Source organism: Neovison vison, chromosome 9, assembly GCF_020171115.1.
Source record: "Neovison vison isolate M4711 chromosome 9, ASM_NN_V1, whole genome shotgun sequence".
Lineage (NCBI taxonomy): Eukaryota > Metazoa > Chordata > Mammalia > Carnivora > Mustelidae > Neogale > Neogale vison.
The window spans coordinates 7,083,363-7,109,634 of NC_058099.1; the positions used below are offsets into that span (position 1 = coordinate 7,083,363).

A 26,272-nucleotide genomic window follows, 5' to 3' on the forward strand; every position below is an offset into this window, starting at 1 on the left:
GGGAGGGGGCTGGGGTGGAGGTAGAAGGTGGCAGAGGGGCCCCAGCAGTTGGGTCCACGGAGAGGGCAGGGCTCCCGGCATCTGTCCAGCTTGAAACTGAAGGCTGGGGAGCCTTCCTCCTTCCCTCCACCCCAGGCCCTGAGTCAGACCAGGCAGGGTGAGAGGGCCTGTGAGCCCTGCCTTTTCTCTCCATGACCTTCAGAGAAGGGGCCCATCTTGGAGTGGTTTCTCCCAATGCAAGAGAGAACCAGAAGACAAAGTGGCCATGCCTAAGGTGACTGTCGGGTCTCTGTGGGGTCTGCGGCTCCTGGTGGCGACTCCTGAAGCTATTTCCAACTCTGCTCCCTGGCCAGCAGCAGCCTGCTCCTGGGTGGTCCTCTGGAGTCACTGCCTGGCCCTGGTGGGACGGAAGAGACAAGAAGAGAGAAGTAGAACTAGAGCCTGATATCCAGAGGCAGAGACAGAAGAAGACACAGGGGGCCTGTGTGGCTCAGTCGGTGAAACGGGTGCCTTCAGCTCAGGTCATGATCTCAGGGACCTGGGATGGATTCCCACATTGCAGGGGACGGGGCGGGGGGGGGGGGGGGCTCTGCTCAGCAGGGAGCCTGCTTCTCCCTTTTCCTCTGCTCCTCTCCTCTGCTCATCTCTCTCTCTCTCTCAAATAACTAAAAAAAAAAAAATCTTAAAAAAGAAAGAAAGAAGACACAGAGAAGGTCCAAGAGACAGACAGAAGCGGAGAGAAAGAGAGAGCCAGCCAGAGAGCGGGAGGAGATAAGGCAGGCTGAGAAGGGGAAACAGAGACCCAGAGACAGCCTAGAAGGGGAGAGCACACCGAGGCACACGGGGCTGGGGTCTTCTTCCCGGCCCCACACTCACCTAGAGCTCATCCCGGGGGTGGGGTGGCGTGGGGAGGCTGTGCCCACTGCTGCCAGCCAGGTCCAGGCGGGGGTCACGCAGGGTCTTGTGAGAGCCACTCCAGCTGATGATGCGGCCGCTGTCATCGTCCCAGGGCGAGGATGTCTCCGTGTCGCTGAGCCACTCGGCGTCGCCTGCGTAGTGCGTGGGGGCAGCAAGCAACGGCCGGGCAGAGAAGGCGCGCAGGTCCCGCGGCCAGAAGTGCGCCTTGTACTGCTCGCTGTGGGGCGGGGTGGGAGGCTCAGGTGGGCTGAGGTGGGCCCCGCCAGCCACACCGCACGCCTGCCCGGAGCCGGACTCCTCACAGACCTCGCCCTCAAGACTGCACAACAAACTCAAGAAGTAGGGTTTCTAGTCTCCCCATTTTCCAGATGGGGAAACTGAGGCTCACATCAGGGACAGGACTTGACTAAGAACCAACAGGCAGCCCAGAATTTACACCTAGGTTGGTCGGACTCCAGGGCCGGGCCAGGCTCCTCCTCGGTGACCTCAAAGAAGTGACCCAGCCTCAGTCTCCCTGGCTGCCCTGGCTGTGGTGGGTTCCCCAGATGAGCTGACCCTGCCTGGCCCCCGTCGGAGACTCACTTGGGGTGCCGGTCAAACATGATGGGCAGGAACTCGTCCACAGGCAGCATTCGGCGCAGGGGCTGGGAGGCCAGCAGCTTGCGAGCTCCCGCCAGGCTCAAGACATAGGCCAGGGTCCAGTAGGAGTACCCCGCCACCACCAGATGCGGCAGCCTCTCCACAGCGGCCTCCTCCTCGGGGTTCACCTGCTTCCGACCCAGGTAGCTACGGGTGACCCCGAGGGGAACCAGGAATCACTGTAGGTCCCCAGGGTGTCCAAGGACCCCTTCCTCAATCACATCCCACGGGCCAGGCTCAGTGGGGAGGACCGAGCAGGCTCCCAGCAGGAGAAGGCCTAGCCCCAGAGGCCGCTCCTGGCCCCCCATGCCCCCCCCCCATCCCGCAGGTGCAGGCTGCCTACATTAGGTCCCACTGCAGCTTCTCGGCCTCCAACTCCTCCATCAGCTGCTCCAGTCGCCCCCGGAAGTTGCTCTCAAAACGCACGTCGTCCTCAAACACCAGGACCTGGGCCAGACCCCTGGCCACCACCTGCAATAATGGGGGGGGCGACACACAACACAGGGGGGGCTCTTTAGATGTCCCTTTCCCCCGCCTGACACTGATAGTCTTTCCCTGGCCTCTGTTATATGGCAAAGGCTCAGACCTGGCCACGTCCCTCAGCTGCTCCAAAGCCTGCTGAGGCTCCCACCGCCCGGGGACTGAAGTCCTCCAGGGCCCAAGTCTAGCTCTCCAAGCAGACTCCTGATGGCAATCATAACCTTTGCTGTGTTCACTGAGTGCTGCTAGATCCCGGAGACCCTCAGGAGGCAGGACACACGATGTCCCTGTGCTGTAGTAGGAAACTCCAGGCCTAGCTCCTCACATGGCTTCTTGAGCTGTCCTAAAGGAAGCTGGGCTGGCTGGGGTGGGAGGAAGACCTAAGCCCTCACGATCCCCAAGAAAAAGTATTTTTGTAACTTCTGGAAATGTGAAAAGAACATGAAATCAGCTCAGTAAATGATGAAATGGAAGTCATGCTTCAATCTGTTCGGGGACAGCAGAAGATGGGCGCCTGGGTGGCTCCGTTGTTAAGCATCTGCCTTTGGCTCTGGTCGTGATCCTGGGGCCCTGGGATCGAGCCTTGCATTGGGCTCCCTGCCCCATGGGGAGCCTGCTTCTCCCTCTCCCACTCCCCGTGCCTGCTGCTCTGCCTGCCTATGCTCTCTCCTTCTGTCAAATTAATAAATAAAATCTTAACAATAACAACAAAAAGGAACAATAGAAGATAAACAAATATAACCTCACGTGCTCGTATTTTGGCTACTCCTTAAAAATAAGGAGTGGATCTGGGTGCTGCCTCCTAGAGGAGACACGTGCCCCTTGAGGGCCAGTCCCCTGGTCCCTCCTGCAGTGGCCAGGCAGTGACCTCTCACCAGTGTTCACCCACCCCCAGCCCTGAGCTGAGGCTTCCAGGCCAAGCCTGAGCCCTTTCTTCTTCCCATTGCCTGGACACACAGCTCCTGTCTGCCCCAGGGCCTTTGCCCCCCTGTTTTCCTCTGCCCAGAAGGCTCTTCTCACTGACCCTCAATGGTGAGGCCCACCCCGACCCCACACCAGGCCAGGAATTCTGGCCAATCCACACTCCAGGACAGTCTGTGCATCTCCCTTCCACGGCAAAGTTGGTTCTTCCCTGGTTTCCGTGCCCCGCTCTGGTCCCTGAGCCCCCGAAAGGGAGAGAGGACCTCTTCCTTGTTCCCCTCTGTATTCTCAGATCTCCTGGCCACAGGACGCGCCCCGTAGAGACTACAGAACAGACACGGCACAGGGTTGAACACACAGAAGGTTTAAAGGGCCTGACCAGGTCTTCCTTGGTTTATCCATTCACCCATTGGTTCCCCGGGGTGCGGAGCACACAGCCATGAACTGGGTGCCCCGCCACGGCTCTCCCTGCGGGGACAGCGTCCTCACCTCCTCCCAGATGGAGTAGTGGCTGAGGAAGCAGCCCACCTCGCCCTTGGTCAGGGTGCGGCCCGAGTAGGGGTCCTGGTAGCCGGGCAGCAGGTCCACGCCGAGGTTCCTCATGATACTGCTGTTGAGTGTCCTGGGGGAGACAGGAATCATGGGGTGAGGGGTGCCTGACGGGGCCTGCCCAGGGGCGCCTGGCCTGTGCCCATCGGGGGCCGTCACACTGGAGTTTAATTTAAAGGTCTCAGCCTTATTACTGCTTCGTGTGGCCTGAAGACATTGGTGACAACCCGGGGAATCAGAGCCACCCAAGGTCGGGGTGACTCTCGAGGGCGGGAATAGAAGACGGGGAGACGGGCAACAGTCTGAGGGAACACGCTCCCCAGGATGAACATGGGGGACAGGGCCGAGGAGAGGATGGACGTCCTGCCATCGCAAGGGCGGGGGCACAAGGGGCCGACACGCGGGCGAGGGCAGCCCAGTGAGCGCCGGTTCCCCGGGGACTGGCCTCCACCCCCTCCCCCACCCGTCAGGGCCCTCAGTCCATGACAGAGAAGACGAAGCCTGATAATAATAAAGAATGTAACCTTTGCAATACTTCCCATGTGCCAGGCCCTGGCTAAATCCTCACCGAGCCCTTAGAAGTCCTACGAGGAAGGCACAATTATGTGCCATTCACACAGCGGGGCTGGGAGGGGCCGGTGACTTGCCGGAGGTCACCCAGCTGGTAAGTGGCAGAGCCAGAATGGAAGTTCAGGGGCTCCAGATTCCAGGCCTTAAGCCGTGGTCTCCTCCCTCCAGTAGGCCGGGGGGGGGGGGGGGGCGCCTGGCCCTGTTTCCTCTGTCCCAGGACTCTCAGGCAGAATCCTCACTCCGGCCCTGTTTGAGCACCTCCTGGACAGCCAGCTCATTCCGCTCATTTGTCTGTTCTTCCCATCCCCAGGGAGCTCCGGGGGACCACGCTGCTCCCCCAGCTGCCCAGGACCCCGCCCCCCGGGGAGCCTCACCGGCCGTCCACAGCTTCCACCACCCGCCCAGAAATCTCCATCTCCCAGAGCGAGCTTAGCATGCGCTCTCGGCGGTCGGGCCGGCGGGCCAGGCTGATGACAAACACCTGGAGGAGGCAGGGAAGGTGGGTGCGGGAGGGGTGGGTGCAGCGGAAGGGGAGAGCCCACCCACTTCTTGACCCCAGCTCTGTGGGCGGAGGGAACTTACCTCATCAAACCCCATCTTGCTGGGTCTCTTTGGGGGCCGGGACACGTGCCCTGAGGCCCGCATGGGGGGCCCGTCCACTGCAGAGGAAAGTACCCCCCATCATGAATCCCTACTGGCTTTTGTCAACAGTGACCCTGCAGTCCCCGTGCCCCCCCTTTACCCCTGCCCCCTCGGAACACCCAGGAGGAAGGGCCCTCAGAAATCACAGGATCCACCCGCCTCCGTCTTATAGACGGGGACACCGAGGCTTAGCAAGGAGAAGGACTTGCCCAGAGTCAGGGACTAAGTTAGAGGTAAGGCCGGGACCCCAAGCCCAGTCAGGTCTAGAGCCCCGGAGAAGGGGCCCAAGGGGGTGGGAGGCCAGCGTGGCCACAGGCCAGCGTCTCGGCTCCCAGCCCTCACCCAGCGCTTCCAGGATTAGGTGGATGAAGTTGACCTTCTCGTCCTCCAGCCCCTGGTGGGATTTCACGGGCACGTTCATGTACCCGTAACGGTGCTCATTGCACACGTGGACCGTGACCCCTGTGGAGAGAGGCCAAGTGAGGGCTAGGGCGGGGGCACGGCTCTCGGGATCCAAGGCAGGCGTCCCCTGCTGTGGGGCTGGAGGGAGAAAGGGCTTAACTCAAACAATGTCTAAGGCACCCTTCTAGCTGAGACGGCTTACACATTCAACAGACAGGTCTAGAGCACCAGCTGGGTGTGGGGGGATGGGGGTGAGCAGGACAGAGCCCTGCCCCTGGGGGTCATGGGGAGGGAGGAGCAAGCAAACTCCCATCTGACCAGTCTGCAGGCCAGGCCATTGCCCCTACCGGCTCAAGGCCCCACTCCCGACCCTGCCGCCCCGCCTGGATCCAGCCCCATCCTCTCATGCCCAGACCCCAGGAGCGACCCCACGCCCTCTCACGCCTCTCCACGCTGCCCTCCACCCGCCAACCAGAGTGGCCTTTTCTATTTCTTCAGTATTTGCTGCCTTTACTGTAATTACTTCTTTCTCTTTATCTCCTAAAAACTGCGAACTCTTGAGCAGCAGGCGCACAGAATCTGCTTAGAAGTCAACCCCACGCCCAGCGCGGCACCCAGAGCCTGGACCAGTGCGGAGACTCTGTGGCTGGGTGCTGGAAGCCCGAATGATGGGGACAAAAGCCCCTGCAAACCGCTGAGCAGTTAACAGTGGCTGACACCGGCCGCAGTGGTAGCAACGACAAAACCACGGCCACGCTTTGCTTCTCCTCATGGATTCTCCATGGGTTTGTTTTCCCTTCCCTCGCCTTTTGCGCTTGATATGTTGTTTTTTTCGTGTGTGGGGGGTTTTTTTTGTTTGTTTGTTTGTTTTTTGCCTCACATGCCTGCAGCCAACGCCAACAACACCTCTTGCACGAAAAAGCCAATGAACAACAAGCCCCCCTGGCCACGTGGGCCCACTGCTTACTCAGGGGCAGCGCCCCTGGGTTCCAGCATCACTTCTCCTTCTCCCTGAACTGGCCTGTGCAGTCCTCTCCAGATCCTTTTCCCAACACTGCGTGTCTCTGGCTCACTCTCATCTCTGGCTCTTCCACAGGACTGGATCTATCCCCACCCAGCCCAAACACTCTGCGGTACTTTTCACCTTAAAAATAACACCAACACCCGGGTGTTTTTTTCAGTGTGCGAAGCCAATCAAACACTCCTCTGATGAGTGTTCTCAGGCTAAAGACCAGATGCTTGGGACACCTGGGTGGCTCAGAGGGTTGGGCCTCTGCCTTCGGTTCAGGTCATGATCTCAGGGTCCTGGGATCAAGCCCTGCATCGGGCTCTCTGCTCGGCGGGGTGCCTGCTTCCCCCTCTCTCTCTGCTTGCCTCTCTGCCTACTTGTGATCTCTCTCTGTCAAATAAATAAATAAAATCTTTAATAAATAAATAAAAATAAAGACCAGATGCTTGCCAGTCAGGGCCACATAAGCTGGCCCTGCCTACCTTCCCTGCCTCAGCCTCTGCCATGATTCCTCTCACTTACTGTGCACCTGTCACCTGCCTTCTTACATTGCCTGCTACCACAGGGCCTTTGCACCTGCTGTCCTGTTGCCCAAAATGTTCTTTCTGGCACTTGTTTATGCCTTCCCATACTTCAGATCTCAACCTCAAAGTTCACACACTTCAGGAAGTCTTCCCTGACCAGATCTACTCTGGTCTAAGCTCCCTGAGCATGTAGGATTAAGAAGCGTTCCTTCCCATCATGGCTGTGATCGGACATTGGTTGGTGTGATCCTTGGACAGACTGGACCGGAAGTTCAGTGACTGCCTGACTTTACTCACCACTGTTTCCCCAGTACCTGGCACATGGTGGGTGCTCCATAAATATTTGCCTAATGAAGGAATATGTGAAAGCGCTATGATGGGGAACCAGAAGGACATCTAACCTCCCAGGGGAGCAGGCTCAAGAAAGGCTACAACCCAGACAAACAGGAGTTTAACAGGATGGACTGGAGATTGGAGACCGGCGAAGAGCATGCAAAACAGAGGGAACAGCATGTGCAAAGCCCTAGAGGCCTCCAGGGGTCCTCACAGAGAGTTGGTCCTTACCAGCGGCCTGGCAGGCATAGGCGAAGACAATGATATCGTCGAAGGGCCAGGTGTAGTTGGGATGAGGAGGGTAGAAGGCGAGCCGGGCTGTCCCCTCAGCCCGCAAGGACACCAGGAAGGTAGAATGGACCATAGGGACCCGGAAGCAGCCCCGGCGCTGGCGGTTCTTGGTGGGGAAGTAGTCAGCCGTGCGACGGTAATAGCCCTGGGAAGAGGGGTTGCTCTCACCATGACAGAACCCCTCCATCCCCAGGACACTGTACCCCCTGCCATGGCCCAAAGACCCCCGAGGCCTCCATCCCCAGCCTTACCTGGGGCGTGATTCCGCACCAGAAATTGGAGTAGTAGGTCTGGGAGTCCAGCATCGGGGCCACGACGGGCAGCCCCTGCTCTATCAGAAGCCTCAGCGTCTGGTTGTTGGTCAGAATGTTGTCTGTATCTGCAAACTTTTCGGAGGGCTTGTCACAGACCCCAGCCTTGCCTGGGCAGTACCCCCAAGGAGTCACTGAGTGGGATCCCTCCAGATTGCCAGAGACCCCTGCATGTCTCCCGGGATCCAGTGGCACCCTGTCAGTGAGTTCTAACCTGTAAACCAGTAGGTCTGTTTCTGCACCAAGGATCTGGTCTGCAGCACTGGCTCTGGGATCGGGGCCAGAGATTCAGCCTGAGCTACTGATCAAGGAGCTTTTATTCTAGATCTGACTTTGGGAGTAGAGCCAAAGACCTATGCTGAGTTCTCGTCTGGGGAACCAAACTCAGTTTATACTCTGGGCTCTAGCCCAGGAACCTAGGCTCAGTATACACCCTGCAGTCTATCTCAGGGATTGGCTTCGTAGCCAATCTGCCCTCAAGCATAGGGATCCAAGCTCTGGACTCCAATCCAGGTTGCTAGCGTAAGGGTCCAGCCTACAGGTGGGTAAGTCACACCGAGACTTCTGTCCGGGACAGACAATGCCACCTGTGGGAAACTCATCTAGCCAGGCTTTCTTACCAGGATGTAGTCAGCCCCCCAGTCCCTGGCAAAGGTCAGGGCTTCCTGTTTCAATTCCATCAGAAACTGGTGCCTTTCTTTGGTCCAGTGCTTGGGACCCTCTTCGTCTGGGTAGGACCTGAGAGGGTGAAGAGATGAAAAATTTGCCAGGTGCACGCGGTCCCCTGCGTGGCAGGGCAGTTCGTAGAGCCCTGGCCTGGAGGCGGTGGCTTGCGGCTGTCTGGCTGTCTGGCTGTCTCTTTTCCTCTCTGGGTTGTGGTTGCCGCCCTCTTCCCAAGAACCCTTCCCCCATCACCACCTGGGGTCCCCCTCGGGCCTCCAGACCACAGCGGCATAGTCGTCCCCCACAGCGGCCAGCCACTCCTGCAGCATCTGCGTGCTGTTGTCCGTGTTGTGGTCCGTGGCACACCTGGGGACACGGGAGGAAGAAGGGTGAGGGGGCACCGCCATAGAAGGGCCAAACCCTGAGGCAGCCTTGACCCCTGGAGCACCAATGCTGCCAAGGCTTGGGTGCTGCGGGGGAGGGAAGTGTGCCTCAGAGTAAGGCAAGCCCCCAGGTCCAGGGCACAGGTCGGTGACCCACTGTGTGACCTCAGGCGAGTCCCGTCCATCTAGAGGCTTCTCTCTCTCCCTCTGGAAGGGACACTAGCTGTCCTGCCTGGCTCACGGGCTGAGACACCAGAACACAAACGCGTTTGAAAGACAAAGCAGCTGGGCTGGGAGATCGTCCCTCCCCTTCTCTGAGTTAGGATCTGACAGAAAACCTGCTGCTTCCCTCTGCCCGAAAATTGTAATAAGGACCAAACCTTCCTGCGAACGAACATCCCTGAGAAGTGCTGGTGGGCCTGCACTCCGCGGCCGCAGAGCATACCCCTCCTCTGCAGAAGGGGCTCCCAAGACAGAGTGGGGGTTGCAGAGAGCTTAGCTAAGATCCCAAGTTTTAGGGGATACTGCCCCTTTAAGCCAATTCCCCAGAACTGAAGACTAACTACGTGTCAAGTCCTGTAGGGGTGGGAACTAACTCCCAAACTGTGGTAATTGTGGGCAGCCTCCCCAGGCCCGGCCTCCACCCGTGCAACTTGGATGTGCCGGGGGTGGGGGGGAGCTGGTCAGTCCTCCAGTCTATCCCCGACCTCAGCTTGGGACTCCTCCCTGCTTTGGCTTTCACAGACTGGGGCCTCTGATTCCAGGGAGCCCTGTGGGGACGCCTGGGGAAGAGAATTTAGGGAAGGGGCTCTGGGGGGTGGGGGGGACTAGCTGGAAGGACCCAGACCCTCCACAGAGAGGCTGGAACCAGCCCCGGGGAAGGAGGAGCAGGTCTGATGGCCCCCTGCAGAGGAGCACGGAGCCAGACAGCACCCTCACCTGCTCCCCAGGAACCCCCAGTTCTGCTGATCTCTGCCACGTGGGGACCCAGGGCACACCAGCCCTTCCTGCCTGCTCTGCTCCAGGTCAAGCCAACCACAGGGCACACGGGGGCTTGAGTTTGGGCTCTGAGGCTGGGGCAAGAGGACACAACTTAAAGCCAGAGGAGGTCCCCAGAGGAGTAGGGGTTGGAGTGAGTGTTCCGGGGTCAACCTAAGCCTCAGAGGTCAGTCTGCAGGACTCAGGGGATAAGGGTTCTGGTCCAGGGGCTCAGGACCGGGCGGGGCCTGTCTGCCAGGGGAGGGGCCTGTCTGGGTGGTGTCTGGACCACGCAGACGGGGTCATGGGGGTGGGGTGGAGGCTATCTGTGGGGCGGGAAGGGGGGGGGTACATGCCCAGAGGGTGCCAGTGCCGGGTCTCTCTCACCAGAGGGCCAGCCTGGCCCGGGGGTAGTCCAGCCGCTCCAGAGCGCCCAGGTAGTGGGGCAGTGAGTGTTCGGCATTGCGGGCCAGGATGGTAAGGACCACGGCGGGCAGCGGCGGCTCCACGACGCCCGCAGCCTGGGACCACGGCCCTAGCAGGAGCAGCAGCTGGAGCAGCGGGGCGGCGGGCGCGACGGGCATGGCGGGCGCTCCGGCGGCTGCGGCGGCGGCTGCCCCCGGGGCTCGGGCCCGGCGGAGGGGAGTGGGCGGGGCGGCCGGGGTGGGGCGGGGCCTGGGGCCAGGGAGGGGCCGAGGCAACCCGAGGAGGGGGAGGGAGCGTACCCCCCAAGACCGGGCTCCCCCTCCCACCCGCTACTCGCTGATTCTCAAGTGTCCTCTCCTGGGCCAGGGGCGGCGGGGGGCCAGGGCTCGGAGACCCGCCCCACGCGCGACCCAGGGGCAGCCCCATCCCGGCTGGGCGCCGGGGGTGGGGGGGGGGAAGGGGGACCCAGGGGAGGGTCCGGGGGGACGGCGTCCGAGCCGTCCTGGCGCCCGAGAACGCTCCACTCCGAAGCCCGGTGCGATCAGCCCCCGGAATCCGGCTGTAGTGAGCGTCCGACGCCCCAGAGTCCGGATTCCCCGGCCACCCACCCGTCCCCCGGACCTGAGCGGCAGCCCCGCGGGGCGGGAACGACCTGCCGCGGCCCTAGCCCGGCTCCCGGCTCCCGCCCCGCCTCCGCCCCCCCCACAGGCGCCCTCTGGAGGACTCACGCGGAACTTCGCAGACCTGCGCGGTGACACCCCACGGCGGGGGAGGCAGGTGGGGGTCCTCCAGGACTTCGGCGCGCCATCCAGATTGGTCCCGAGGCCGGCGTCCTCCGCGTGTAGTCCTCCTCTCCTCCGCGGTCAGCGCCGGCGCTGCTCCGGCCTTTTAAGAGATCAAAGCCCACGCTCAGGCTGAGTGTAGTAGGTCCAGGGGGCATCCCAGAGGCTGCACCGTGACCCGCCCTGCTCAAAGCAGGAGGTGTAGCCTCCCCTGCGGCAGAGTCGCGGTCCCGAGGCCCCTGCTGAGATGGGGAGGGGGCTCCACCTTCCCCTCGGAGAGGGCAGAAAGGGAGAGGCCTGAAGGCTCCAGAGGCAGACTCCAGCTCAGTACCTGCTGTGATCGCAGACTGGCCACTTTCCCTGAGCCTCTGGTCCTCATCTGTGGATGGGTTTGCAGTGATGCCTGGAAAGAATGAATGCACTCGAAGCTTCTCTCTGCATGGAGCCTGACGCCGGGAAAGAGTTGCTGGGGCTAGAAGACAGGACTGGAGAAGAAGCCAGGCTCCCCTTCCATTCACCCCCAACCCATGGGCTGCGTGGAGGGGTTGGGGCGGGGGTCTACTTTTCTAGATCATCTTTGGGTCTCCGTTCAGGCTCTTCCCAGGGTCAGGGAAGAGGGCTAAGCCTGTGCACCCTATCTTTGCTGGTAGGGGAAGGGTGGGGAACCAGCAAGGGATGAACTTGCCTGGTTACCAGGCAGTCTTGTAGGGGCATGGAACCTGGGAGTCCTGGTCTTCCGCGTGTCTCCCAAACTTACAGCAGGTCCCAGTCAAAGATTTGGCAGCCAGTGGCCCTGCAATGAAAGGTCTGAGGCCTCATGGAAGAGTCCCTCCCTTGCATGGTGGCCTCTGGTCAGAAGGCACACTCAATCCCAGAATGGGGATTCCATTTCTGAAGCCAAGCTGTGTTTGCCCCACCTGACCTGTCCTGGAGTCGTCCCAGAGCCTCAGACCACCCTATTGGTCACAGGGGCTCCCAAATTCTTCTTTGGCCTCAAGTCCTCTTTCTCCTCCTTCTCCTCTGAGTGCACTGATGCCTCCCACTGCCCCATTCCTCCTTCCGCAGTCCATCCAGTGACCCATCCTGTCACTGACTCCCTTGCCTGTGGGTTCCCCCATCATCCCTGCCTGGGAAAACCCTGTAACCATCTTGCTTTTTGGCACAGTGTGGCTACTATAGACCCAGGATTTCCACTCTCGGCTGGACTCTCGCCCGGCCCAACGGGCCAGTTTCCATGTGCTCCTGCCCCGCCTCCTCTGCGGGACCTCACAGCTCCTGAAGCCCGCACTCCAGCGAGGATCTCTGCCACTTTTCGGAGAAAAGAGAAGCCCTCACGTGAGAGCTCTCATTCCCAGCCTCCAAATCTCTATCCCCTGCCCCCAAGCCTGCCTCAGCTCTCACCGCCTGGTACAATGGAAGACACACCCCCTCCTCACCCTCCTCATGATGGAAAGGTCCCCAAGCTCCAAATGGCATCCCCTTGCCCTTCTTGGATCGTCAGCCTCCCTCTCTTCTGGGTGCTTCTTGTGACATTCCAAAGGACTTAAATCTCTCCCAGCTTAAAAGAGGAAAATGCCAAGCTGCCTGCTGGCCCCCAACCATAGCCTTCTCTCTCTCCCTCCGAACCTCTGGCACGGGGATCTGTGCTTTGCTCCAGGTCTTTCTTCCTCATCTCCTGTCGTGGCTGCTCTGGCCGAACTGCTCTGCCAAGACCAGGGTCCTGCTGGTCACTCCCCTCAATGGACATGGCCTCCTCATCCAAGAGGGCATGTTTCAGCAGCTGACCGCATGGGCCACTCTGTCTTTCTAGAAAACCCACCTGTGTCTCCACTTTGTTTTTGTTTTTTAAGTCAACTCTACACCCAGTGCAGGGCTCAACCTCACAACCCTGAGATCTAGAGTCCCATGCTCTACCAGCTGAGCCAGCCAGGCACCCCAAGATTCCACCTGTTCAGACAGAACCCCAACTCCCCCCCCCCAAATGTGCTCCCCGCCAACCGTGGCCTCCTCAGTCTAGAGAACGGCATCTCAGCCTCCCCGTGCCTCATGCTAGAGAGCCCGGTGTTCCTGACGACAGACACGCCCCTCTCTCAGCCCATTCCATCACCTCACCCGCCTTCTCAGTATCTCCTGCACCACGTGGTCAGCTCTTTCCTTCCTGCCTGACTCAGGGCACCAGCACCACTCATGGGGCCTACGGGGTCTCCCAGAGACCTGCCCCGCAAGCGTTCTCCCTGGAAACTGTTCTACCTGCAGCCACCCTTTCTAAATCCCTGTAGTTTCCACCCTACAGGGACTGCCCACTGGGAGCACGGAGGCCCCACATGGGCCTTCTCCAACTCCTCTTCCCTCCCGTACCTCTCCCTTCCCCTCTAATCTCCTGCTCAAGCCAGTCTGGACAAGGTACAGTTTACTGAACATTCCATGCTTTAGGACCGTCCCACATCCTTTTTGGTTTTTTAAGATTTTATTATTTGACAGATACAGATCATAAGTAGGCAGAGAGGGAGGGGGAAACAGGCTCCCTGCTGAGCAGAAAGCCCAATGCAGGGCTCCATCTCAGGACCCTGAGATCATGACCTGAGCTAAAGGCAGAGGCTTAACGCACTGAGCCACCAAGGTGCCCCCCACCCTTTTTTGCTTCCATCTGCCTGAACTGGTCTTTCTGGCCAACTCCTACAGGCCCTCTCGTATCCGCCTAAACTTGGTTCTTCTGGAAAGCCTTTTGCATGCCATGTCAGGGCCCATACCCTGACGTTATATATCCTACATTATCCCATTCATTCCACAAGAATTTACTGAGCATGTACTCGCTACCTTGTGCAGGTAGAAGGTGCACAAGGAGGACAACCTCTGCTTCTAGGGGGCTCACATTGGGGTGAGGGGACAGACAGGAAGCAAGCAAGCAAACCGTTAAGTTCCGAGATAGTTTCCAAGAAAGGTAAGTGCCTCGAGTGACATCGAACCAGTTACGAACAGGGAACAGCTCGGGGTGGGAGGCAACATTGAGCAGAAAAGTCAGTGGAGCTATTTCAGGGAGCAAGGAGAGCCAGCCGGGGGCAGTTCTGGGGGAAGTGTGTTCCACAGGGACGGAACAGGTCTGGCCGAGGTCCTGCGAGGGGAACAAGCAAGGAGGCTGGTGGTTGGAGCCCAGTGAGTAAGCGGAGAGTGGGAAGAGGTGAGGATCCCCTAGGGCCTTGAAACTGCAGAAGGATTTTGGATTTTTTTTTTTTTTAATTTGACACAAGTAGGCAGAGAGGCAGGCAGAGAGAGAGGAGGAAGCAGGCTCCCCGCTGAGCAGAGAGGGATCATGACCCGAACTGAAGGCAGAGGCTTCAACCCACTGAGCCACCCAGGTGCCCTGGATTTTTTTTTTTTTTTTAAGTGCATTAGGAAGACACCGCAGGTGGGTGGTTAGCAGAGAAGTGATGGGATTTGTCTTAAAAAGATTGCTCTGGGGGTGCCTGAGTGGCTCACTCGGTTAAGCATCTGCCTTTGGCTCAGGTCACGATCCCCGGGATGGAGCCCCGTATCCATCAGGCTCCCTACTCAGCGGGGAGCCTGCTCCTCCCTCTCCCTCTGCCTGCCACTCCCCCTTGCTGCTCTCTCTCTCTCTGTGTCAAATAAATAAATAAAGTCTTAAAAAAAAAAAAAAAAAGATTGCTCTGGCTGCCACACAGAGGGCGGATGATGAAGGCAAGGATGGAGGCAGGCAATCCACATTCAGGGAGAGATACTGGTGGGCAGAGCCCCCAGCCTCATGGGATTGCATGTGGGAAACGGAGCGAGGAATCAGGGCAATGGGGTTTGCAGCTGGCCTGCTGGTGGGCTAGTTACTGAATCGGGAAGACCAGAGAAGAAGCTGGTGGAACGTGACTTGAGGTCTCTCTGGACCTTATTCTGAGCCACCTTCTGGACTCCCGGAAGAGGGGGGGGATCACATGCCAGATCTACCTTGCTGCGAATTCTGAGGCAGGGACACTGATTTACCATTTTATGCCCAGCCCTAGAGCAGGGCCAGCCGGACATAGAGTGGGCTCTCACTAGAAATATGGTAGAGGGGCGTTCGGGGGCTCCGTCGGGTAAGTGTCCGCATCCCGCTTGGGTCATGATCCTGGGGTCCTGGAATAGAGCCTTGCATCAGGCTCCCTGCTTCTCCCTCTGCCTGCAGCTCCCCCTGCTTGTGCTCTCTTGCTCTCTGCCAAATAAATACATAGTCTTTATATTTATTTGGTGGACTGATCATGCATCTGTGAGGCCATTTCCTCTCATTTTTTCCCTCAAAATATAAGAATAGGCAATACTCTACAGAGGTAATATTGAGCCAAGTTCACAGAAATGCGGAAGCAGGGTTGTCAGAGCACGGTCCCCGGACCCAGCCAGCATCAGCCTCACCTGGAAATAGTTAGAAATGCGAATTCCTAGGCCCCACTTCATACCCAGAGAACCGGATGCGCTGTGGGAGCGGAGGTTAAACCAACAAGGCTTCTGGGCGATTGTGATGCAGGCTGAGGTTTGAAGCTGCTGTTCTCTGGGGACTCTGGCCTCATTCTCCAGGTCTTGTGGATTATATGCCTGGAAAAAAATGATGGTTTGGGCCCATCTGGCTGAACAGGTCCGCATCACCCCTGAACCATCATCTTACTAGGCTCTGGGTCACCCCCAGCCCACCCAAAACAGCATCTTCGCTGCCATCCTTCAGCCCTTGTGGTTCTGGCTAGAGCCAGGGGGTGGCGCCAGCACCTCAGGCTTTCGTCTGGCTTTGGGCACTAGACACCCTGAAAGAATTGTCCCCCTCCCCTGCGCCTTCTCCCCTCGCTGGGAGCCTCTGCTCCAAGGCCTGCCCACTGGCAAAGGCTTTGTGGGGAGGCTTTCATCTGGGAGGGGGCGCACCCAAGGTAGGGGCCGACCCCCTCTTCCTGGAGGTTAGGAAGTTGGGCTAGAGAAGCCCCCTTGGTCAGAAAGAAATTAGGGGTGTCTGGCCTGCGGGGCTTGGGGGCCAGGAGCCCAGGCAGGCAGGGACTCTGGCTATGCCTGTTTACCCCCGACGGCCTATCCTGCCCCACCTCGTGTGGGGGTGCTGCTTCTCTGCCCGTGCGCGATGGCAGCCAGAAGGTATCTGGGGACCCACACAGGGTCCCAAGTTTAGGGGTCCTCACAGCCTGGCAGCCAAGCAGGCAAGGAACAGGGGCCCACGGTGAAGAGAATGCGTGGACGGAGCTCTTACCAGCTGCCAGCTTCACGTCTCCTGGGTTGGGGGCTCTCTGGGCCCCTGTCCTGCTTTGTGGTCAAGGGAGCCCAGCATCCTGCCCAGAGGAGGAGCCCATGCCTTGCTCCTGGTCCTGGGTGCAGCTCGGCGGTTAGGAGTCCAGGAGACCCGCCCTGGGTTCCCTCCTAGCTCAGGTTCCAAGCCCCCGTTCCATGAGGACCCAGGGCCAGCGGAGTGCAGGCTTGACCTCCCCTCGGCTCCCCTGCCCCTCATCTCTCCTCTTTGAGGGGAGACTGAGACCCCTTGCCCAGCTGGAGTCACTCTGCACATCCCGCTGAGACCTCGCATAAGTTGGCCTCTGCTCCAGGGATCTGCCCACACCCCCTCATCTCCAGGGGTCCCACCCAACGCCTACACCCACCCCAGCGGACCACCTTCTCTCTCCCTTTTGCCCATGCCCTTGTCTCCTAGGACCCCAGATGAGGAGCTATCCTCCTCTGAGGTTCTGCCTCCGTCCTCAGGAAGCTGGGGCAAGGCCAGCTGTTTTCCCCGGGCAGCCAGCTGTTTTGCCCATCAGGGAGCAGGCCTGGCTTCTCAGCTCAGATCCTTGCCCGGGCTGTAGCTGCAGCGTGGCAGGGCGGCTGGGCCCGAGGCCTGCAAACTGTTAACTCCTCTGGGCCCAGCTCCTTTCTCCACTGCCCCACCCCGGGGAGCAGCCTGGGGACAGACTTCCAGAGACCCCAAGAAGACCAAGCCTCTCTCTCCCTGCGGCCCCAAAGCTGTTCACCTGACACCCCCCTCCCTTCCGCAGAGCCTTGTCCTCAGGTGACCCCAGGTGAGAGGACGTTTCAAGGGGACAAATGGGAGCCCCGTTCAGAACAATAAAATAGTAATAGTAATAAAAATAATAATAGAAGCTATCATGAACTGCCTACTGCGCGCCAGGCACTGTGCTGAGTGCTTTAACAGTATGCACTGATTTAATTTTCACAACGTTCTGTGAAGCAGGGGAGATTTTCATCTTACAGATGAGGAAGGGGAGATGGGGCGAGTCTAAGTGGCTTGCCCAAGCCCGCCCAGAGCTGGGGTTATAAACTGGGCTGCCCTGGTGGCTCCCCAAACTGGAGCCCTTGGTGGTGGTGCTAGTTCAGTCCTCCGCCCACCCCGAGCTCCTTGCCCCCTACCCCCACTTCCTTCTCCCGGGTCTGTGAAATGGGGTAACTGATGGAGTTCACAGCACCAGCTCCTGGAGCCAGGCCAGGCTCCGCGCTCAGTACCTTCCAAGTGCTTATTAGCAGATCATTCCTGTCCGCGGCCACGGGTCAGCCTGGGCTAGAATCCCAGCTTTGCTGCTTCCAGCAGCCCAGCTTTGGGTGAGTGACTTGACACCCCAGCCTCAGCATCCAAAGCTGGAAAATATTGTGTTCCTGGACTTTGTTGTGAAAAGGATAAGATAATACAGGTGAGGTGGTTGGCCCAGGACCCGGCAAGGAGGGGAGCGGATATCACCCCTTTTCTGTGAGGACTACTAACTGCGGTCTGGAAGGGTCTGAGTGGCCCACCCGGCCCCGTGTTCACCACCCCCACCCCATGCCCAGTGCAGAGCTGGCATGCAGGAGGGTTCTGTCGCCACTTGTGAATCAATGAACCCTGGTCAGTGGAAGCTCCACGCGGACAGCAGGCTGCAAGAGGGCTGCGATTTGCCCAGGGTCGCAGTGACTGGGGTAGAGCGGCGGGGACCCCAAGGCAGCCCGCTCTGAACTCCTGCACCCTGTGGCCTTCCCTCCGGAGCCAGGAACCTGGTCTGGTGGGAGGGGGAAGAGGAACAAGGGAACAGGGACAATGCCAGGGCTGAGACAGCCCAGAAGGTGACTGGGCCTCGGCTGGGTGGGATCTCGGGGTCTGGGAACGACCCCTCAGGATGCAGTGACCCGTGCTCTCCCCTTTTGTCCTCTCCCCCCTGCCCACCATGGGTCAGCTCCCTGGTCCCAGCCTAGACATCTGGAACTGGGGCAGACAAAGGACTGCGAAGAGGGACAATAACCTTCTGTCCATTTTCAGATGCCGGGCTGGGCCTGGCCAGGGCTGGGGGCCGGAGCCCCGGCGAGGCGGTGCCAGGCCCCCCGCGGGCAGCGGACAATGTTGGCAGTGATGGAGAGGAGGCATTTCAAAGCGTTTTGTTCCCGCTGACCCCCTCCCCTCCACATCTCGCCCCGGCTCGGGGTGAGGCCCCAGCCCCACCCCCAGCCACCCAGGCCCCTGCTCCTGGCGGCTTGGGGACCGGCCACATTCTTGACCTCAGGGGAAAAGTTTAGACTTTTTGCGCGCTGGGCAACAATAACGGTGTCACAGAACTGATTTAGGAGCCGCACTTACCATCACAAAGCCACAGACAAAGAGCCGGGGCTGAGAACGCGCCGGGCTTCTGCGCCTACACCTCCAGGCACCGCCACCTCTTCTCTCCCTGGCTCTGCCTGGGCGGGACTGGGTGCCAGGGCCCCCGACCCTGAGCTCCCCGGATGAGGACCTGAGCGGGGAGGGAGCCAAGGAGAAGGGATGGGGATCTCACGGGGGACTCGGGGGCAGCGGGGCGGGGGCTGAGCGCTGCTTCCTGCTCTGCCACCAATTTGACATGTGACCCTGGGCCAGTGTTTCCCCACTCTGGGCCTCAGTTTCCCTATCTGTAATAAGGAGGCTATACACTAGAAGGCCCAAAGCATGAGGTTCTGATCTTGCAAGGAGAGGGATTTCCATGACGTTGATGATGATGATGGCAACATGGTGATAGGGAGAAGTATTGACCCCTTCAGTTCTGGGCACTTCGCAGATGCCAGGCACTATGATCACTGACCCCCTTCTGGCCTTCATCCCCCTTTTTTTTTTTTTAAATGACAGAGACCACTCCATGCCACCCTCTCCCTCTCGCTCTCCCAAAGGAAGAGAAGGACAATTATGGGTGACAAATGGCCATCGCAGAGCTGGCTTCCCACTGGGGAGGGAGCTCTGCATCTTCCTTGCAGTTTCTGAGGAACTTCTCCAGTAACAAACTATAGAAACGATCCCTGAAAAGACAGTCTTGTCCTCCCCTTGGATCATATCCTTCTCAGCAACCTCACAAAGCAGGTGCATCGTCAACACCAGCGGACAGTTGGTAACTGAGGCTCAGAGAAGTTGAGTCACTTGTCCAGGGCCACACAGCTTGGAGTCTGTGGGGCCAAGACACAGGACAGGGCTGGCTCACTTCTGATTACACTGCAGCAAGAAGAGAGACAGCGAGGCAGCTGGACCCTGGGGAGTTCTGGGTGGGAGGGCCTCTCCTCCGGGCCAGAAGGCTATGAATAAATAAATGTCTGATTACCCCCAGGGGGAATTCCACCCTTGGAGCAGGTGCTTTTAAAAAACAAGATTGATTCTTGTCTGTGAACAGAGGTTGGCCTGGGCAGACACCCAGATGCAGGGGATTGGTCGAAACGAACCTCTAGCGGAGACCTCCTAGGAATTAGAAGCAGGCGGGAACATCTACGGGCTCCTGGCTCTGGAGCCAGGCTATGGGTTCCAATCCCAGCTCTGATTTTTCCTGGTAGTAGGTCCATGGTGGTCAACTTCCTGCAACACTCTGTGCCTCAGTTTCCCCACCTGTAAAGCTGGACTCACCCTGTAGGAGCGTGCTGACTACTCAGCGAGCTACACAGGTCTTTGAATGGCACCAGACACAGCGAAGGATGCCCGTTTCTATTCAGCAAGATCCGCGTAGCCAAGTCCAATGGCCAGGACGCCTCAAGGCAGGCACTGCTAGGGCTTGGTAGCATGCAGTCCGCTGTTGACACTCCTTTCCAGAAAATGGCTGTGTTTTGATTACAGGAGGAGGGTCTGATGGTCGGACACCCAGAGCAAGGGGGGACCTGTTCTCTGGCACCTGTCAGGCAGAGGCCAACCCTGGCTTCCCAGGGGGCATTCAGAGAAGATTATGGCACAGGTTGCCCAGCCCTGGGCAAGGTGCCCCACCCTGGGAGAGGACAGAAAGGGAAGGGGGCCCTGGGAGGTCCTGTTCTGAGTCTGCCCCTCTCCACCCCTTAAATGCAGAGGGCCCAAACTCTATGTGGAAAGTGAAGGAGAGGTGGCCAAGTGTGGTGTCCACTGAGCCAACAGTACTGCCCTCAGCCTGGTAGGGGAGCCTGGTGGGTCTGAGGCTCAGCTTTGCCAACTTGCTGTGTCACCCAGGATGAGTTGCTGCCCCTCTCTGAGCTCATTCCAAGAGTCTTTTAGAATCCAAAGTGTTCAAGGGAGACCATCACAGGAGCCTCTCTGATTCCACAAGTCTAATCAGAAAATTGCCTTGGAGCCCAGGAGGAGACTCCAGCCCCTGCTCTTCCCCTCAGCCTCAGACCTCACCTCCAGCTTCTCAAGCCACCGTTCCCTGCAGCTCCCCTCGCCAAGTCCCAGCGACACAAGCCTCCCGGATGGAGGGTGAGACAGCCCAGGAGAAAATGTCACAGATTCTTGGGGGTTGAGGGGGTGGTCCCAGCCTCCCCCTCCCTGTCTGGCTGTGGGGCCAGAGGAGAACTCACCTGGGCAGAGCATCTTGGGGTCCCCTCGGCCCGGGACACAGATGGCACTGCTGGGACCATCTCTGGCACAAGGTGACTTACCCCCCAGTTCCCGCTGCTGGAAGGGCTGGGCAAGCAGGCCCTCAGGTGCCAGACCATCCTTCCCAGGCACAGATTTTCCTGGCATCTGCCTGGCAGGAAGGGCACTGGCTGGGGGGTGGGGCAGTGGGGCAGGGAAAGACTGTGGGGAGGCGTCTCCTGTGTCCTAGAGGGCTTGTCTGCAGCCCCTAAACCCACTCCTTTGTGGATGCTGTGGGCCAGGGGTCCAGGAAGCCAGGGCCCTCAGGAGCCAGGAGAGGGCTGATCCGGGGGGACTGAGATGAGCCCAGGCCCCTGCCCCATCACGGCCCCCCTACCCCGAAACGGGGCCAGCATGGCCCAGGCTGAGGTGTTTGCTTTTCCTCTCTCTACACTGACTCCATTCAGAGCAGACTTTCTCCACCCCCGGCCAGCGGCCAGCAAGCCAGGGCACCAGGGAGAGATCACCACCCCCACACTCCCTCCTTTGCAAAATGCCCCCCCCCCCCCGTGCCATCTTCACTTCAGGGAAATGGCATCTCCCAGGACTTCATAGTTTTCGGAGAGGGCACTGCAGAAGTAGGGGGGCTGGGGAAGAAAGGGCCCACCCCAAAGGAGAAGAGGGAAAGAGAGAAGGGAGTGATGGGAAACGAGAAGCATGAAGGGATGCTGGCAAAGAGAAGGGGAACAGAGCGCCACAGAAGGGACTGGCAGAGAACCAGAAAAAAGGGGATCCTCAGGGAGGAGGCCCCAGGAGAGGTGGGGTGGGGAGGAGCACAGTATGGGGAGCCACAGGCAGAAACTGACCCAGGAGGCAGGAAGCGCCCTTTGCAGGGCCTCATGCCTGGCCTCTGTCCCAAGGCACAGAAAGGGCCCAAGGCCGCCCCTGAGGCTGGGCGCTCCTGACTCCCACCTGAAATCCTTGGGACAGGGGCCTGGGTGAGGCTGTGACCTGGTCTGAGGCCAGGGGAAGGAGGAGGGTGAAAAGTTTCCCCAAGTCAGAAGGCCACGGGGGAGGCATCTCAGGGGGTCCTGCTCTTTGCTCTCTCTGACTGTCACGTTGGTACATAAAGAGGGTAGAAAGGTCAGCTGTGGCCTTTCAGGTCTGTGGGAAAAACTCTGCCCACTTCCCTAATGCATATTTATTGGTGTGAGCCGCTGGGGTGGGAGGAAGCCCCCTCCCCACCCGCCTCCCCGGCCAGGCCAGGTTAGCACTAAGAACTGGCTCCATGTCACCGAAATCCTACTCTTTGTCTCCAGATTGGCTCCAGAGTCCTCCCCCTTCCCTCCTCCCCTTGGCTCCCCCCAACCCCCCTTTGGGGTTGCCAAGCAACTGTGGAAGGGTAGCTGAGATATTTTCTTTATTACAAGCAAAAGCAAGACAGCATCACGGCCCCAGGACGGGAGCAGGGTGGGGGCTGGGGAGAGGGCGTCCTGTATTCTGGGGGGAACCTCACTACCTTGGTGTGCTCTGGGCTTGGACAGTGGGGAGACTCAGAGCCCCAGAGAAGGTGGAGAATGGAAGGGAATGGTGGGATGGGCAGGTCCACACACAGGGATCCCGTCCACGTAAGGTTGAAAGAAGCAGCCCCAGCCCCAGCCCCTCCCCAAGTCCCCCCTCCCCCGTGAGTCCCTCACCTGTCACCCACCAGCTCTATTTTCAGGCTAAGTCACTTCCCACCTCTGGGTCTAAGTTTCCTCCTCGACAAAATGGGAATAATGACGTGTACTATTATCTCATTTAATGCTCGCGTCAATCCCGAGATCCCAAGAGACATTTATTTTTCCCGTTTTACTGGTTAGGAAACCGATGCTCAGAGAGACAGGAAGTGACTTGCCAAGCAAGCCGGTAAATGACAGTAACACACTTCAGCCCCAACTCCTTTTTAATTTCTTATTTTAAAGTCTGCTCTATGCCCAACGTGGGGCTTGAACTCCCGACCCCAAGAATAAGAGTTGCATGGTCTACGGACCACCGAGCCAGTCAGGTGCCCTTCCCCCTAACTCTTTTTTATAAAAAACGTTTTTTTAGTTGTGACATTAGTCTCAGGAGTACAACAGGGTGATTCCACGTCTCATAGTTATGCTGTGCCCACCGCGAGGGCAGCCACCATCTGTCGCCATGCAACACTATTATAGTATCGTAGACCACGTCCCCTAGGCTGTGCCTTTCATTCCCACAATCTACTCATTCGTAACGTAACTGGAAGCTCATACCTCCCACACCCCTTCACCCATTTTGCCCACCCCCCACCTCTCTCCCCTCTACTCAAGTCTTTATTTTAGAAAGAGAGAGAGAGAGCGCGCCGTGCCCAAGTGCAAGTGGGGGAGGAACAGAGGGAGGGGGAGAGAGAATCTCAAGCAGATTCCCTGTTGAGTGCGGGAGCCTCACACGGGGCTCGATCTCAGGATTGATGAGAACTTGACTTGAGCCGAAACCAAGAGTCGGAAGCTCCACTGACCGAGCCACCCAGGAGCCCCTACCCCACTCTAACAGCAACTTCCCCGAGGTATAATTCATACACCATGTGATCGCCCAAATAAAATGTACAATTTAGGGGCACCTGGGTGGCTCAGTGGGTTAAAGCCTCTGCCTTTGACTCAGGTCATGATCCCAGGGTCCTGGAATGGAGCCCCTGCATCGGGCTCTCTGCTCAGCAGGGAGCCTGCTTCCTCCTCTCTCTGCCTGCCTCTCTGCTTACTTGTGATCTCTGTCAAATAAATAAATAAAATCCTAAAAAAAAAAAAAAGTTTAAAATGTACAATTTAATGGTTTCTAGTATGTTCACAGAGTTGCGCAAACATCAGCTCAATCAATTTAGGATATCCACGTCATCCCCAGAAGAATCCCTGTGCCCATTAGCCTTCCTTCCCCCTCCCCGCCAACTCCCGCTGCTTCCCATCCTAGGCAACTACTAATCTGCTTTCTGTCTCTATAGATTTGCCTGTTCTGGATATTTCTATAAATGGAATCAGGCAATATGTCCCAGTCCTCTTCCAATAGCCCCAAGCTCACTGGGTGCTGGAGCGACTGAGTACCAGGTATCAGGATGAACAGCGTGGGCTTTGTTGTTAGACAGACTCGGGCCTAAAACTCAGCTCTGTCGCTCAGTAGCTCTCTATCTGGGGGAGGTGGCTTCCTCTCTCTGGGCCTCAGGTTTCTGATCTGTAAAATGGGTATTTCTCACAGAGCCGTAGGGATCCTAAAAAGTGTTCAGCCCAGCACCTGTGTTGACGTATAGTGGTTGTTGACCGGCTTACAGTGATCCATGCATCTAGTTATCCCTTTACTGGGACATTTAATAAAGTTTAGCACTTTCTAAGACTCGGGCATTGCTCTAGGTGCCAGGGACAGACAGAGCAATGAACAGGACGTGATCCTTGCCCGCAAAAGGCACACATGCTAGTGGGCAAATAAGACAGCAGGTGAGGGGAGGCTTACAGAGCAGTATGTGTGATGAAGAGGAGAGCACAGGTCATGAGATGAAGCACCCCAGGTGGGTGGAGGTCGCCTTCGTTGGGAAAGCTTCCTTGTCCTGTCACCATCTCCTGGAGAGGAACTTTTAAAGAGAGCTCTACAGGGGCGCCTGGGTGGCTCAGTGGGTTAAAGCCTCTGCTTTCGGCTCGGGTCATGATCTCAGGGTCCTGGGATCGAGCCCCACATCGGGCTCTTTGCTCGGCGGGGAGCCTGCTTCCTCTTCTCTCTCTGCCTCTCTGCCTACCTGTGATCTCTGTCTGTCAAGTAAATAAATAAAATCTAAAAAAAAAAAGCTCTACACCCAACATTGGGTTTGAACTCATGACCCCGCGATCAAGAGTCACATGCTCTACCCACTGAGCCAGCCAGCAACATTATCTTTTATAAACTAGAACATGCTATGCAGGAGGCAGGGGTTCTTAGGGTCCCCTCTGGGTGGGGACGAAGGTCTGGCTTCGTTATCTTCTGTGAATGGGGACATGCCAGGTTGGCAATTCATTTATGAAGGCAGCCCACTCGGTTAACAGCAGGTAAGGAGCCCGGCCGCTCTTCTGCTCTTAGAGAACTCTCTGCACCGGCAGGGCCTGGCCCGGGGAGGCACGATGACCTGGGACAGGGCTCTTTAGTCCCTCCCAGGACACCCTGAAACAGGGATCGACAGCAGCATTCGGGGACAGGACTCCAGGGTTGGAAATATCGTGCCCAGAGCTACAACCAGACTCGCACGCCCCCAGCCGGGTCCCTGGGCACTTGTCTGCCCTGCTCCACGTCTTGGGCCTATTTCTGAAGCACAGAGGCCAGGCTGCGTCGGGAAGTCTCTTCCGGCCTCTTTCACTGTACCCACTCCCAGCAACGTGGGCTGCTTTGTATCTAGAACCTCAGCGGATTGGCTACACTCATGCTTTCAGGCGCTCTAGTTGTCTTTCACCCAAGTGTGTCCCAACACTTGTTTTCATCCGTCCGTCCATCCACCTAGTCATCTAATTATTGCTCCAGCAAGGCACCCGCCCATTCCCTCATTCCTTCACCAGGTGTTTACTGAGCATGTCCTCTGTCCTGGGCACAGCGTTTGGTACAATGACAGTTCTGGGGCATAGAGCAGGCTTAATGGGCAGTGTGACAACTGTGTCACCTCCTTCCTGAAGTGCTGGACTTTTTTCTATTTTTTGTTAGATTTTATTTATTTATTTGAGAGACAGAGCAAGTGAGCACACAGAGGGAGAGGGAGAGAAAGGGAGAGAAGCAGACTCCCTGCCAAGTAGGGAGCCCGACACGGGGCTTGATCCCAGGACTCTGGAATCATGACCTAAGCCGAAGGCAGATGCCCAACAGACTGAGCCACACAGGCGCCCCTGTGTTGGTCTTAATAAGGCAGAAGGTAGGGCGCCTGGGTGGCTCAGTGGGTTAAAGCCTCTGCCTTCAGCTCAAGTCATGATCTCAGGGTTCTGGGATCGAGCCCCACAGCAGGCTCTCTGCTCAGCAGGGAGCCTGCTTCCTCCCTTCTCTCTCTGTCTCCCTCTCTGCCTACTTGTGATCTCTGCCTGTCAAATAAATAAAATCTAAAAAAAAAAAAAAAAAGCAGAAGGCAGGGCAGAAGTTACAACAGCTGAATGCATGCATGCAGGAGCCTGAACTACTATCTGTGTGTGTGCGTCTGTGTGGGTGTGTGTGTGTTAGAAGGCAATGATAAAATCTTACTGCAAGCAAATGCAAGGTGTATGTTTGGACCCTCCCAACACCACAACCGTCTCTAAGGAGGCAGGACAGGCCTAACGGCCCCATTTCACAGAGGTAATAACTAGAGTTGAGTTCAGTCTATTGGTATTCACTTGCCCAAGGTAATGCTGCCTCTTCCAGAAGATTCCTCAGGTCCTGTTGGAATGAACTGTTTGGTCTTCTATAATCTCCAGTAACTCTGCTAATATTTCAGTTAGAGAGTTTTCCTGCTCCTTTCACGGGGGCTGGCTGGCTGTTCGTGTGCCTGTCCCCTTGTCCCCTGGATGGATACTTCTGGAGAGGCAACAGCAGATGGTTCATCTTTCTCTTTGCCCTCCCCCCAGCCTCCAGCACAGAGTACACCTCAGATAGCCACTAAATATTATTCATTGCCAGGTGACCTTCCTGAGGCCGCCTGCCTGT

General features: G+C 58.0%; 1 protein-coding gene, 1 long non-coding RNA gene and 1 pseudogene across 2 annotated transcripts; all 3 read right to left on the reverse strand.

Moving 5' to 3' along the window:
* Window positions 1–296: 296 nt before the first annotated feature.
* On the reverse strand, window positions 297–10,206 carry CERCAM (cerebral endothelial cell adhesion molecule). Its single transcript, XM_044264775.1, has 13 exons — window positions 10,001–10,206; window positions 8,508–8,618; window positions 8,210–8,327; window positions 7,530–7,664; window positions 7,219–7,423; window positions 5,062–5,181; window positions 4,660–4,736; window positions 4,452–4,558; window positions 3,448–3,580; window positions 1,901–2,028; window positions 1,501–1,704; window positions 877–1,135; window positions 297–397 (listed from the first exon to the last, which is right to left on the reverse strand). Exons 1-12 carry the CDS (start codon window positions 10,195–10,197, stop codon window positions 877–879), a joined length of 1,794 nt encoding a protein of 597 aa, XP_044120710.1. The 5' UTR covers window positions 10,198–10,206; the 3' UTR covers window positions 297–397.
* A 1,033-nt stretch (window positions 10,207–11,239) lies between these two features.
* On the reverse strand, window positions 11,240–17,581 carry LOC122917201. The gene is made up of 4 exons (XR_006386361.1): window positions 16,049–17,581; window positions 15,217–15,396; window positions 12,258–12,379; window positions 11,240–11,614 (listed from the first exon to the last, which is right to left on the reverse strand). It is a non-coding gene; the product is annotated as an uncharacterized LOC122917201 (long non-coding RNA).
* A 1,346-nt stretch (window positions 17,582–18,927) lies between these two features.
* LOC122917937 lies at window positions 18,928–19,108 on the reverse strand (annotated as a pseudogene).
* Between the last annotated feature and the right edge of the window lie 7,164 nt (window positions 19,109–26,272).

Excerpts from the sequence above, each read along its gene's own strand:
- CERCAM (XM_044264775.1), bottom strand. The coding sequence starts at position 10,197 with ATGCCCGTCGCGCCCGCCGCCCCGCTGCTCCAGCTGCTGCTCCTGCTA. Across the intron at positions 1,705-1,900 it reads AAGCTGCAGTGGGACCTAAT|CTACCTGGGTCGGAAGCAGG; the intron begins GTAGGCAGCCTG and ends GGTCACCCGTAG. Across the intron at positions 1,136-1,500 it reads ATGTTTGACCGGCACCCCAA|CGAGCAGTACAAGGCGCACT; the intron begins GTGAGTCTCCGA and ends CCCGCCCCACAG.